General features: G+C 39.7%; 2 protein-coding genes and 1 long non-coding RNA gene across 3 annotated transcripts; 1 reads left to right on the top strand and 2 right to left on the bottom strand.

Moving 5' to 3' along the window:
* Nucleotides 1-6305: 6305 nt before the first annotated feature.
* On the bottom strand, nt 6306-11597 carry LOC132088128 (uncharacterized). Its single transcript, XR_009421374.1, has 15 exons — nt 11460-11597; nt 10812-11390; nt 10394-10681; nt 10158-10322; nt 9288-10105; nt 9070-9222; nt 8792-9000; nt 8652-8705; nt 8327-8591; nt 8092-8247; nt 7946-8038; nt 7661-7876; nt 7361-7592; nt 6566-7038; nt 6306-6471 (listed from the first exon to the last, which is right to left on the bottom strand). It is a non-coding gene; the product is annotated as an uncharacterized LOC132088128 (long non-coding RNA).
* Nucleotides 6792-8485, top strand: LOC130690311 (alpha-(1,3)-fucosyltransferase C-like). The gene is made up of 7 exons (XM_057513320.1): nt 6792-7048; nt 7120-7440; nt 7496-7598; nt 7671-7882; nt 7977-8124; nt 8203-8291; nt 8356-8485. The coding sequence occupies exons 1-7, from the start codon at nt 6792-6794 to the stop codon at nt 8483-8485; spliced, it is 1260 nt and encodes a 419-aa protein (XP_057369303.1).
* A 1170-nt stretch (nt 11598-12767) lies between the features above and the next one.
* Nucleotides 12768-13938, bottom strand: LOC130690321 (carbohydrate sulfotransferase 1-like). Its single transcript, XM_057513330.2, has one exon. It carries the CDS (start codon nt 13918-13920, stop codon nt 12943-12945), a length of 978 nt encoding a protein of 325 aa, XP_057369313.2. The 5' UTR covers nt 13921-13938; the 3' UTR covers nt 12768-12942.
* Nucleotides 13939-14035: the final 97 nt, after the last annotated feature.

Genomic DNA, 14035 nt, shown 5'->3' with positions numbered 1-14035 from the left:
GTGTAGAACATGCTGGAATTCATGTCATCATGGAGATGATTTAAAAAAAAAGAGCTGTATCCATGAAGCAGCTCATTAGTCATGTCCCAAACGAATGCCTGTGTCAGCCAGCAATCTTTCAATGGCTAACAGCATTTAATGGTTTTGAAAATCTCGGTTTGCACTCCCTAAGGCGACATTCCTAAATCCCACCTGTCAAAAGATTTGAATGCAACAATTTTTATTCTGAACTGATGCCTACCAAATTCTTTTTTTTTCCATAAAGTAAGGTGATATGAGGTTATAATGGAAATTGTTGTCAAGACTGCCGAGACCAGGTACATTGTTTACTTAACGTTTAGTGATCAAAACAACCAACTTTGTAACTTTTCTGTTTTTTATGGTGCATAAAACGTTCAATCGGAAAGCCCATGGAAGATCTCTGTGGCCAACACGAAGAATTTTTCCAAACTTTCGTATTCAAGTTTTGGCTATGGTGATCATTTGCAACTACATAGCCTTTTAGAAGCTCCTGCCAGGAATCTACAGGAATATGGCAGATGATGAATTTCTGTACCATGTAAGCTATATCAATAAGAATGTTTTATGCTTATCTATGCTTTATTTTCTTAATTTAGATTAATAGCAATAGCGAACCTGCGAAGGTTTCTGGTTGGGATGTGATGACAAAAAGTTATAATAATTTGAAGTACGGAATTGAATTTCCCTCCATCAGTCGCCTGTGTATTCCCGCGTATTATGGTATTAATTATTTAAAAATTGAAGTGCATATCTGGGCTCCCTTCCTTTCCGTAGCCCCGTTTCCCCTTGACTCGTAATAAGCCCGTAGGGGGTCATGCCCCTACTGTACGGTATATATAAAAATAACATATACCGAGGTTTGGAGGGCTCTGGCCGGAAAGGGGACGTGGGGGTCCGCGTAGTCCGATGATGTGTTCACGGAGGGCGACGTGGCTACCCGCAAATCCGAACTAAAGGTTAATCGCTCCAGTAAAAATGTTCCAAATCTTCGGCTCTTCTTCCGGCTTCTCTTAGCCAATCACCGGGTAATCTCCCCGGTGGGTCAACAAGGCAGTGTCTCCCCCTGCCTGGGTTGACGGCAACTTTTGAAAGGGCTATTATGCCTTTTTAAAGTTGCAAAATTATTGTAGTGTGCAGAGAATTGTCAATAAAATTTTTTTTATAAAATATTTTTTCCAAAATTTGTTTCTTTCATTGTCTGTTGTCGCTTTGTTCACACATTACGTTTATCAACTTTTTTTTTTTATTTAACTTGCCCAACTCATCTTTATTGTTTTTGCCACTGCATGCATTATTTCCATAGGTTTATCTGTAAGTATTCGATTATTATTTATTGCACTATTTGAATTCTTCAACTTAGATTCAAGGAACAACGTGTAATAGCTGGATATTTTCTGGAGCAATTTTGTATTTGTATTTTATTTTACTCGTAGTGGAACCGATCCCCAGACATTCAGCGTGCAATGCCGATGCTCTAACATTGAGCCACGAGATATGTATAAATTTTTTATTATCGCATATCATATGTTATCGTCTAGGATGTTTATGCAGTCTTTCACAACTATATGTTTATCTATCTATTAATTTCATAAGGTCTATAGCTCTGTGGTAGAGCCTTTAGATGTGATATCTGTTACCCTGGGTTCAAACCTCAGTGAATGTATAAAAATGAACAGAATAAATGTAGAAAAGAATATTGCAGTATTGCATTTCAATTTTATTCCAAGTGTAAATGCAAGTCCGCAAGCGACTAGAAAAAAGCCAATCTAACATCATATGATTCATGGCTCATTGGTAGAGCATCGGCGAGGTATGCCGATCATCCAGGGTTCGATCCCTGGATAATAATTGAATGCTTACAAGTAAACGATAAATCAACAGAAACAATGCTTACCATCAAAGGTGGCATAAGCAATAAAGGTGAATTGAGCAGTTTAAAAAAAAAAAAAGTTGATAAATGTAATGTGTGAACACAGCGACAACAGACAATGAAAGAAACAAATTTTGGAAAAAATATTTTATAAAAAAAATTTTATTGACAATTCTCTGCACACTACAATAATTTTGCAACTTTAAAAAGGCATAATAGCCCTTTCAAAAGTTGCCGTCAACCCAGGCAGGGGGAGACACTGCCTTGTTGACCCACCGGGGAGATTACCCGGTGATTGGCTAAGAGAAGCCGGAAGAAGAGCCGAAGATTTGGAACATTTTTACTGGAGCGATTAACCTTTAGTTCGGATTTGCGGGTAGCCACGTCGCCCTCCGTGAACACATCATCGGACTACGCGGACCCCCACGTCCCCTTTCCGGCCAGAGCCCTCCAAACCTCGGTATATGTTATTTTTATATATACCGTACAGTAGGGGCATGACCCCCTACGGGCTTATTACGAGTCAAGGGGAAACGGGGCTACGGAAAGGAAGGGAGCCCAGATATGCACTTCAATTTTTTAAATATAAAATACCGTCTCGGGAATCCGAATGATGTATAGAAATGTCATGTCATCCATCCAATCATTACAATTTATTCAGTGTCTCGCCCCAACCAAGAATCTTTTCAGATCCAATGTTACTATTAACCTATACTGAGAAAAGAAAAACACCATTAAGCATCTCAATTGTTGCTCATGTGACTTACATTACTCATAGATTCAACTTCTGGCAGAAGCTTGGGAAAGGCCATACAAATTGCAAATGAACATCATTGTATAAGGCTCTTGAATGATAAAATAGCACCCGTAGAATGTTGCATAGTTGATAGTTATGTTCCCAGTATATGAAAATCCTTTCCTATTGGATAATTTTTTTTTGTAGATTAGACATGGTTGGCAAAAAGGAGGAGAAATGCTTCGTCATAAATTCAAAATTTTTTCAAGAAAATTCCTTTCATACCTAAAGAGTCCATGTATGATGTTCATCGCTGCAATGCCAGCAAAGCGAAACATCTTTAGGGCCATTTAAGTATCCAACTTCACCAACACTCTGAACGTAAAGGACAAGTTGTTCTTTAGCCAGAGAAGCAGAATTATTAGAGGCTTCTAGCTGTGACAGAACTATAAAGGATTGCTGTTATACAAGATTCATTTACACAAGATGGTACTTCTCGTTAGACAATGTGCATACTCTATTACTTTACCTCATACCTTAATGGTAATGCACTCTCAGTGTTTTTTCAACTGTATGCTCACTCTTCCATCCTGTAACACTTCCAGACTTGACTTGATCCCCCACTAAAATTCTGTGAATGCAAAATAATAGCATTAAAAATACTTTTTCGCTAGACAAAATCCCGAAAAGTACCTAATCCATATTTGATGTTGAACTCATGCCATTTCTGAGTTTCCGTACCACACCCATTTTCGGCAGTCTTTATGGTAATATTAATCAGAGCCACATGTACCACTACGAAATGGATGTTGAAAAGCAAATAAAAACCTGTTGAGATGGATATCAGGAGAATCAGAATAGATCTCAATCAACTTCAGTTATTCTTTTCCCTATAGTACTTAGTGACATAGCATAATAGATATACTTGCCTCAATTCAGAACCATAGACCAATGGAAAAGAACACAGAAATGTAGCTGTGAAAGCAGATCACTTTAAAACACAGGATCAGGTATAGATCACCTAAGAGTTGACCTAAAATGCAAAGGCAAAAATATTGGACATAATTGCAGTTTACCAAACATAGTAGCAAAATAAAATAATTGTCCAGGAAAGACATATGCACACTTGGGTTGGCAAATGGATAAATCTGATGCAATGCATGGCAATCCTTTTTCTCCCCCCCCCCCCCAAAAAAAAAAAAAATAAAAAAAAATAAAAAGGTAAAACGGATAGCCATAAAAAACAACAAAAAAAACAGAAATAACGATACTGTTCAGACGAGGGAAACTCAAATACACGTTGTCAACGTAAAAACAAAGTAAACAATGAGAATCTTATGACAACAAAAAATAACAATAGTTCCATTTCACACGCTAGAGGCTGATGAATCTGTAGCGCCATCTAGTGGAAATACTGTTTGTCCAGGTTTTAATATAAGCCCGACAAAATAAGCATCGCACTAGCGCTGTAGCGTACTGGCGCGCTAGCATTGCATCACATACTCGGTGTATTTCAAAAACAATTAACTTCATAAAAAAATAGCAATTTATTCGGAATTAGCATTCAATTTTGAGTATACCCTGTGATATTCAACCAATTCCGATGAGTGTCAGTTTTTTCAGAAAAAAAATTTAAGCCCGACCGAGAAAAGTCGTACTTATTTAGTCGGACTTATTTAGTCGGGCTTAAAAAATTTTTTCGGTCAGTGTGTGTAGAGAATTAACTAGAAACGTGACCGGTAGATGGCAATAGCAGTAAAACAGAAAAAAGGCCAATATTTTTTTTTATTATTTGGGGTAAAACGGATTGCCATACTCCCTTCCTCAGAGCAACTAAAAAAACAAACAAACAAGAAAAACAATAATCACCCGTGCATAAGGGATTGCTAGGCAACCCCGTGAAGCTGGTGCAGACGCATTAGTCGCACACAAAGCTATCAATCAATCACATGTCGCTTAATCCGTTTCGTCTCTTGCCGAGGCGTTCCACTTGCACTTGTTATCCAGTTGCGTGCAACAACAATCGACTTATGGAACTTTTCCACAACCTATTTGACGTAGATAACTCGGTATCACACAAACTTTCGTGACGTATGTTTGCATAATGTGGTTCCTTTTGTTGCCTTCTCAATATTCCAAGGATTCACATTCACAGTGTGCATTTTCATTTCAGGACCATTAAAGTAATCCAGCAATCAAGGGTAGGACAAATATTTCACGTTTTTTCTACCATGCTCCAGCATAACCACTTTTGGCACAGCCTCAGAAATTGTCCAGCCCTTGCATCGTACAGATCATTTTACATTTGTTTTTGCAAATATCTAATTATATATTTGTTTACTTGTTCAAGCAACCTGGCTGTGTTTCTGCTTTCAATTCAAGAATCATGAGGCCATTCTCTAACCACAACCTGACAGCCTGTTCAAGAATTGGTATAGTAGAATTCTAGTATATTTGCAGAGGCACTAGTTTTTTATTACAGAATGATCAGAATTACAAAAACATTGGAAACATGGCTCAAAAGTTAAAATGTAATTTTTACTTCTTTAAACGTGATGTTCCATCTGTGCACCTTCTGTTTGACTAATGCCCAAGCAAACGAGTCTCAGTCACCACCTCCACTTTTAAATATAATCTATTTTCTCTTTCTTTATTTCTTTCCTGTTTTTGAAAAGAAAATAAAAGAAAAAAAGAAAGAAATTTCCTGAGTAGAAAGACCTGTTTTTAGTCAAATTATAGGTATATTTAATTATATGTAAATATGTATGTACACACAAAATTGCTTAGTTTATCAACCTTACCATCCCTAAATCCGCCCCCTTTCAATTGACTTGGTTATTTTGCGCTCTAATGTGTCGTCTGCTCTTCGTCTCGTCTTCCGTGCTGCCCTTTAGTGTTTGACAAATACAGAATGGTCCGAACAGTATTTGGAATTGTGGTAATGGTTGTTTTTTGTTTCGACGCTAAATGCGTCATTGCCACCGCAGCCAATTGACAGGTAAAAAAAAAAAAACGTAAAAAAAAGTTGGTTCTGTTAAAAAAAAAACAGCCTGCAGAAAACTTGTGGTTTTGACGTACAAATGGTGGCGCAAGGAATGGCAGGTAGAAAAAAACAAAAAGACAGGTAGAAAAAAACAAAGTCGGTTCTGTTAAAAAAAAACATCCTGCAGAAAAATTGTGGTACTGAGGTACAATTGACGGCGTAATAACAAAAAGGCCGTCAGAAAAAAAAATAGGCTTTCGGGTATATTAGGTATTGGTATTCGGTAAAGGCAAGTGGCCTGGGTCTTGGCCTCAATGTTCTGAGCCAGTGAATGGTCAGGCAACGAAAGGTAAGCTTGTTTTTTTTTTCTAAGTACAAAACGAATTCCTAAATTCACTATTAGTAATAGTAGTACATAAACATGTGAAATAGCTCAACGGTAGAGCATCGGTTGCAGGAGCTGAAGGTCTAAGGTTCAATACTCAGATTCGCCAGACGCGCTTTTTCTTCACAGCGCACGTTTATTTGTCGAAATAACCAAGAATGGCAAAAAAAACGAAATATTCTTTCTTCTCGATGATCAGATGGTTCCACCAGCATCCCAGATTTTTTCTGGGACGTTCACGCCAAGCAATATTAACCAATCTGGGATTCGAACCAAAGACCTTTCGCACTGTAGGACAGCATGCTACTGTTATGCCATAATTGTCCTTACATGTATTGCTCGAGATTTTGATAGGTATGTTGTCAATTGATTAATTAAAAAAAAAAATACGGCACCAAAAATGGAAAGGTATAAATTGAAAATATTCCAATAAACTGGTTTCTTCAGCAATACGAATTCCTTCTGTAGTCAGGCATCTGTTTTAGCAAAATAAACACATAATAAAATTTTTCAAACAGACATATATGAGTTCCAAGATGTTCTTGGACAAGAATTTTGATTTTGCATTACGTGTACTGGCGCGCTAGCATAGCGTCAAATATTCGGTGTATTTCAAAAATCGCGCCAGTACGCTACAGCGCTAGCGCGATGCGGCAGAAAGTCGGCATCGGGTATCAACTTTCTTCAGTCGACCGACAGCTATCAGTGTTAACTGTTGTTGGTTACATTCCCAGACGAACGCGTTTAAGCTATTAACCGCAGTACGTGCTTTGCGAGCACTCGATGTAGCGCGAGAATGCCTAGACTTCGAACGTTGTTTCATCGGCCAAATCGTCACTGCGTTATCTATCCGTTGTGGCTTTTCTTTTTATTCAATATTTTCTTCGTTAAACAGCTTACGATCCATAACGTTGATGGCGATTATCGTCAGCTGGATGTTGTTGAGCGTGTAGGAATGTCAACCCTACCGAACACCGACGTAAAGACCATTCTTCTTTGGAACCCGTGGTACGGCGATTTTGGCTTTACGTTAGACGATGTTTCTTCATTCAGGTAAAAAAATAGAAAACCTAAAAACGATAAATGCGTTGATATTTAATAAATCTTAAATAAAACAAAATTAGCCGTGTCGGATGCAAATTCAAGAATTGCGTCCTGTCTAAAAACAAAACAAAAGTGGTTCCTGAACAAGCGGATGCCATTGTCTTCCTTTACACCAATTTGTGCGAGTTGCCAAAAGTTCACAGCCGGCAAGGCTTCCAACGATATGTTTTGTTGACAGACGATCCTCCAATGTGCTACCCTCGCAATTATTTTGAACGTGACAACCATTTCGGATCTTTCTTTAACTGGACCATATCGTACCGTAAAAATGCTGATGTAACATGGAAACGGGGTTGGGTTAAGAAGCTGGACCAGCCGCTGATGAAAAACTCGTTTTCTCAGTATGTCTTTGAATGATCTTCATCGAATGCGAACTTAATTCACTCTTGTTTATAGAATCCGACTCAGGAACAGTAAGAAGAAGAAAAGGCTCGTGGCTTGGTACGTTGCCCGTTGTGGATCCAAAAGCAAACGTGAAGCATACATTAACGAGCTGAGAGTATTTTTTTGGCCTATAAATAATTTCGTTTTTTGTGAAAAATCTGATGATTTCGTTTTTACCTATTGATAGGAATACGTAGAAGTAGATAGCTATGGGCCGTGCGGCGAAAAGAGCTGTCCGGAAACTAATGGTATGCCAGGTGCTGCAATTCTCCCGTGTCTTGATATGCTGGCCAACAATTACAAATTTGTCCTGGCATTTGAACGCTACATTTGTGACGACTTCGTGACGAAAAGATTTTTCGATCTCCTCGACCGTGACACGGTGCCTATTGTCTTTGGGTAACAAAAATCAATTAAAAACCATAAACAGAAGTTCACCGCTTAACTTCTCAACGACCATACGCATAACTGCTTTCAAAATTCGACTATACAGGGGAGCAGATTACGCAAGCATAGCACCGTCACATTCTTTCATTGATGCGCTCTCGTTCAGTCCTAGGCAGTTAGCCGATCACTTAATGAAGCTAGAAAAAAATGAAAATCAATACCTTCGCCATTTTTGGTGGAAAGATATTTATCAGGTACATAGATTACATCCCATTCCGTAGTTCATTGGATGACTTGATTGGACTGAAATGTTTTTTAAAACATCTGCCCAGGTGCATTCGGGCTATCAGGAAATAGCATCCCAGCCGTTCTGTGACCTATGTGAGAAACTCAATAGCAATCTTCCCCCTAAAATATATCGGTAAAGTTATACAAATTAATCTGAAAATGTCTTACGTTGTTCATTACGGAAAATTGAAATTTAGGGATATCGACAGTTGGTGGTACAACAGCACCAAGTGCTTTGGCCCAGAAGACCGAGGTATCGTGATACGTCATAATGAGACAATCGAAGACCTGCACAACGTTCAAGTTCCTTGGTCTTTTGATGATTAACTGGAAGCATTGACTTGGTTGCGAGCCTCTTCAAGCTCAATTTTCTTGGGGATTTCGGTTTACACAGTTCTGTTGCAAATGCGTTTCTGGTGAAAAAGTTTTTCATCTAAAACAATAAACAAATAATGTAAAGAAAATTTTTATACCTACATTTTTATAAAAATACTTTTGTTTTCAGCGTTTGTCTTTTGAGCCTCTTACAGTTAAAATAATCCTCCACCTAGAAATTGAGAACGTTTGGACGTCCGGTTTGAAATTAACCACGACAGACTTTAATTTGATGTATTTTGATGTAAAATTGCAAACCTGAACTCATAATAGTCAACAGAACCAATCAGCAAGCAAATGGCCGGATCTTGCGTAAGCCCAATGGTTAGAACATGGTCGACTAGTCCACCTGTAGACCTTACCTTTCCGGTGTTTAAATTTGAAAACGAGGAAGATCATTTAAGTACGCATTCGAGGCCACCACGATGACTAGCTCAATCATTTCGGACGCTCCGGCAAAGGTAATTCTGACAATTTGGGGTCATTTTGAGTCATTTTCGTGAGAGGCATTATACTAGTAATTACACGTAGAATACCTTAGTTGATTTTCTCTTTTTTACTGCAGAACAGTTTGGGAGAAATAACGTTGTCTAATAATTCACAACTAATATTCAAAACAGCAACTGGCTCATATGTTTCAAGTCTGAATGATGGTCTTTCAATACCATTGCCAAAGAACACCAAATACCCTGCAACCAATACAAATGATTATTTTGGAAACTATAAACAGGTACCAACATTTCATTGATAATACTTTGTTACAAAACGAATGACGAACTCCGGCATGATGTTGGCAACCATTTTCTTTTTGTTCGGTTTTCTACCAGCAGCTATGACTTCGTCAAATTTCTCATTCGAACGAGAGACAATCATGACCGTCTGCGACGTGAATCGTATAACAATTACCAGTAAAGGCGAGCCAATAGCCCATTGCGATGAACTACCGCCACCTGGTGACTTCTTTGCCGTTTCTTCACGCACTGTATGGGAAATGCCTTGCGACGATACTAGCAATGACGAACCACTCGCCCGTCGGCCCACCATCTGGGACCGATCCATCAGAGCCATGCACTGGCTGCTGGAAGGTGTTCAGGACAAGATCAGATCACTGGGAACAATTCTCCTTCTGGCTGTCGAGGATGTCACTCGTTTGTCGCTCATCACACGACGCTGGAACGTCTACTGGTTTCTGGTAGGCAGCCTGGCAGCCTCCCTGTTATTTTTCGTACAAGGCCTCTACACCAGCAGGGCAGGTAAGTTGAGCTATAACATCATCTTGAACGTCTTCATGGGCTTTGGTGGGTCTGCTGCCTTCTACATGGTTCACCTCTACTTCCAAAATCTCTACGTTATGGGCGTTTTTGTCGTGATTGGGATCTTCACGTTGACACCTTGGTACCCAGAACTCAAATTATCTGCTGTGGGTGTCCTCACTTCAATGGAACTCCTCATTCCGCTGTTCGGATTCTGCGTGATGCACGTCTTTGAAACCCAGCTGTTTTTCGGTCCAATTCTCAGTCTTTACATCAACTGTGGTTCCATCATAATCCATATCATCTGTCTGATGGGACTCTACATCGACGAAAAATTGATTTTGGTCAAAGTTTTCTTTCTGCCTTTTTACCGCATGTTCCAGAAAGTTTTCGGACTCAGCGACCGGAACAAAAACGAAATTAACTTCATGATGGCCAGTGCCCAGGAGTTAAACAGGGAAATCTTTGGAACGTTCGGAGAACTGCCACCGGACCCGACGAGCACGCTGGAACAGCTGGATAAAGCATTCACAGACCTGCTCCAGAAAGCCTGCAAAATTAGACAAAGTGAATGGAAAGACCAGTGTAACGACTTCATCCATTATACCTGTCTCGACCAATCCTACAATCTCGGAAGTACAGCAGTCTTCTTCGAGACAGTGTTTTCAATTTGCTGGAAAACTGCATACCATTCTTGCAGATCGCTGAACTCAATAGATCTGGATAAATTCTGCATTGCTCCTGAAAGTACGGCATTCGGGGTGGCCTACGCCCATTACCAGCAAGCCCTGGAAACTCTTGGCCGTGAAATTGTTATCAATCCGCTTTTACCCAAAGTCAATAACGACCTGCTGGAAATGACGGCCAGTTTCGATTTGTTCGCCGCAAAATGGACCTGGTGGTTAAGACACTGCATAAGTTGGGGTCTGGCAGGATTATGCATCTCTATCGTTCTACTGTCTCTTATCTACGCCATCGTCTTCCTGGTTAAATATCGACGTAATCTTTACTTTTGTAACAATTACCTGAGCAGGGCTATCATGGAACGGTTGGGAATTCATCTGTCGCGACGTGAGAGAAATCGATATTATTCGACGTTCACTCGAATGATGTCCGACTACGTCTTCGTCATGTACAACTATCCATCCCGTTTCGCTGAATCACTTCGTTTGATCGGTAAAGTCATGTTTTGTTTCTGGTTCGAGCAATCAGCTAAATACTTGCACCATTTGCTGATGAACATTCAATTCGTCGTACCCAACTACGGATCGGCTCGATTCGTTTTCAACGTCCAGGGCGATGGAATGTTTGCATTTCTCATGCGGGCCGTTTTAGGTGGCTTCAGTCTAGAGAGCAAGTACTGCAAAATAGCCGACAGTTCTGCCTGTAACACGGCATTCGTTCCAGTTGAATGGCGTACGTGGCTCCAGTTGTTTTTGCTGGCCTTTTTCTATTTCATGATAGGCTTGTATCAAAGTAAGTCGAATTACATCATGTGCCGCATCTGCGATTTTCTCATACCGGAACAGGGAGAAAAGAGAACTACTGTGACAATGGAAGAGATTGCAGAAGAACGTCGCAAGCGGAGAGTTGTCGTCATGACACTGGCAGAAGAAGAAATTAATCATCCGTGTTTTGATCGCGAACAAAATGAATTGGTGATTGCGTTTTACCAGCCAAGACGTTGGTACCATCGCTTCATGCCAACACTCGTCTTGTCCACGATCGCTTACTGGAAGTTCGATGTCGACAGTATTCTATGCCAGATTTGCGGCCAGGACATCATCACAGCGAGATACGGATGCAAGACGCTTTTATTTTGCGAAGAATGTGATTGCAATCTAACGCATTGCCCGTGCGGAAGCGAAGAGTGTCAAGATGGTAAAATATTTCCTGTATGAAAAGCAAACAAACTGTTTTACGATGATGATTGTCACTTTGTTGTACCACAACAAGAATAATAAAATTTTATACTTAGAATTGCATTTCATTGAATTACTTTAGGAGAGAAACAAAACTGGTTGTTCTTTTATTAATGAAAAGAAAATATGCTGATTGTGGTTTGAAAGCTCCATCCTCAAGTAGCGCCAGCATCATATCTTTAAATTGTGACAAAAAGAAATGCCATTTATAAAAGAATGTTACATTAGCTATTCGGCAACGTGTTTTCAGTTTATCGAGGAGACTCTTACCGCAGTTCATCCCCAAATAAATTGAGTTGAATGCACGACGAGGACACAAAAAACTCTGCGTTCGTCCAGTTTTATGTTGCTCCAGGTCTCCAGGTACGTGCAGTAAAGCGTAACGATTACGTTCGGGTCTCATGTGGCGTCTATGGTGTACAGCAATTTTCACTCTAAATCCAGTACCAACAGGCCAGAACGACGTGAAGCTTTACGTAATTTTCTAATAATGAAAATTTATGTAATCGCCATCTGGAAGCCATGCAGGAAAACGTAGATGAATGCTGAAAAACCCTAAAAAAATGGCGAAGGTGATTGCAAATAGCAACTATATTCAATAACAAACATAGTTGCCTAAACTCACCTTATTTGTTACTTCAATTTACACAAGAGATTGGCGGTGGATTTTCTTGCCGAACGAGGAAAACGTAAACTCTGTAAAAGAGAAAACCCAGTTATTATTCAGTTTATGTTTGTAGTACACGTTACAAAATCATTGCCTTAGTGCACAAGGTCCGTGCAGTGAAACGTAAACAATAACCGAGTAAATTGAACGGCTTTCAAGAATAGTAACCAGAATTGAAGTAGCGGTTGGTGCGGTCTACGACCACCTTGTGCTTTCGTACTCAACGACAGAAGAACTAGATACAGTACGTCCACATTAACATTGAACGATAAAAACTATTTTATTGCCAATGACGCATTCTCGCGATCGCAGTACAAAGGTCTTTAACATCGCAAAGGCGAAAAGGAAAGACACACATGATTATTAATCTTAAAAAGGATAGATAAGTAAAATGGATTCAAAATAACAACGGACAAGGAAAAAAAAACAAGTAATTGTTCATCCTTTTCCGACATTTTGGGCTTCGCCTACTTTGTAGACCACTAAACTTTATCCCACATCTCGAATGAAATTATTTTCTTGCTATGCATGACTTCATTTTTTGGTAACGAAACGTTTTGGAGACATCTACAGTATGCCAAGCCTTTTAAGCGTGGGTATACAGACACCCGTGATGTTTGCAATCCGGTCGCTAGACATTTTATTTTGCCATCCGGATGCCACCGCATTTGACTGCCTGATCGTTGAAAATGGATCGTCCCTGGTTTTGTTCGACTTCGTGTGTCCAGCTAAAAAAACTTTAACTGACTTACTGACAGGCATTTCTAAAAAACGAAACAATTTCGCTGTTTCGGTCTCTACGTTGGCGGACAAATCCTCAAATTTTAACAAGTAAAGTTGATTAGGAAAATAATTCTGAAGCCGATTTAGCTCTTCGAGATCGTCTTTCACATCACTGCATAGACGGCCGGCATCGTTGCACGCTGGATCTGGTACACACCAAGGTAAATTGGTTCTTGATGACATTACACCACGGGGATCGCGGACCAAATAAATGATTTTCCAATTGGTAAAAGCTGGATCTTCCATCAGCAGCGGCGAAAGCTCTTTGACTCGTAAACGGACCGTTTTCATTAGATGAATGGGAAGGGTAGAACATAGCTGGGCAACAAATTCGGGTTGATTGCACAGTATGGTATTATGTTGACATGCTTCCCAGATGCGTTTATTCATTAACATGAAATTCTGACTATGTGCCTTCAGTCCATTGGCGAAACTCAGATAATCAGGGGGAAATTGGCACTGAAAGAGCGACCGGATGAGTTCTGTTTTTGATCCATTGTTGGTTTCGAAATAGTACATTGGCTCGTACGAATAAAAAACACCTGGTAGACAGTTGATGATCTCTCCAAGGAAAGTTGAGCCTGATCGCCACGTCGTTACGATCAAAATTTTCAGGATAGGTGGTAGAATTTGCACTTCTGAAGTATGTGTGATGACATCCGCAGATTGATTTGATTGCAGAAGTTTCTGTTTTTCCACGAAATTTTCCATTCGAATGTCTTGAATACCGACCGACTTATTGGAATTGAGCGTTTCATCCATTGGCTCAGCCAGGGCATTTTCATTTCCTAAATACACAAGTTTAACCATAATCTTCTAAAAACGTAGACATTGTGTGTCCAGCTTCATGCCAAAAGAAAATACTATTGGATCTCAT

This window comes from Daphnia carinata, chromosome 6, assembly GCF_022539665.2.
Source record: "Daphnia carinata strain CSIRO-1 chromosome 6, CSIRO_AGI_Dcar_HiC_V3, whole genome shotgun sequence".
Classification (NCBI taxonomy): domain Eukaryota; kingdom Metazoa; phylum Arthropoda; class Branchiopoda; order Diplostraca; family Daphniidae; genus Daphnia; species Daphnia carinata.
The sequence above is the reverse complement of the archived record's forward strand: the minus strand, read 5'-3'. Positions and strand labels throughout refer to the sequence as shown.

Coding starts and splice junctions, on each gene's coding strand:
- LOC130690311 (XM_057513320.1), top strand. CDS start 6,792: ATGCCTAGACTTCGAACGTTGTTTCATCGGCCAAATCGTCACTGCGTT. Junction 7,441..7,495: donor ATGAAAAACTCGTTTTCTCA/GTATGTCTTTGA, acceptor TCTTGTTTATAG/AATCCGACTCAGGAACAGTA. Junction 7,883..7,976: donor ACGGTGCCTATTGTCTTTGG/GTAACAAAAATC, acceptor TCGACTATACAG/GGGAGCAGATTACGCAAGCA.
- LOC130690321 (XM_057513330.2), bottom strand. CDS start 13,920: ATGGATGAAACGCTCAATTCCAATAAGTCGGTCGGTATTCAAGACATT.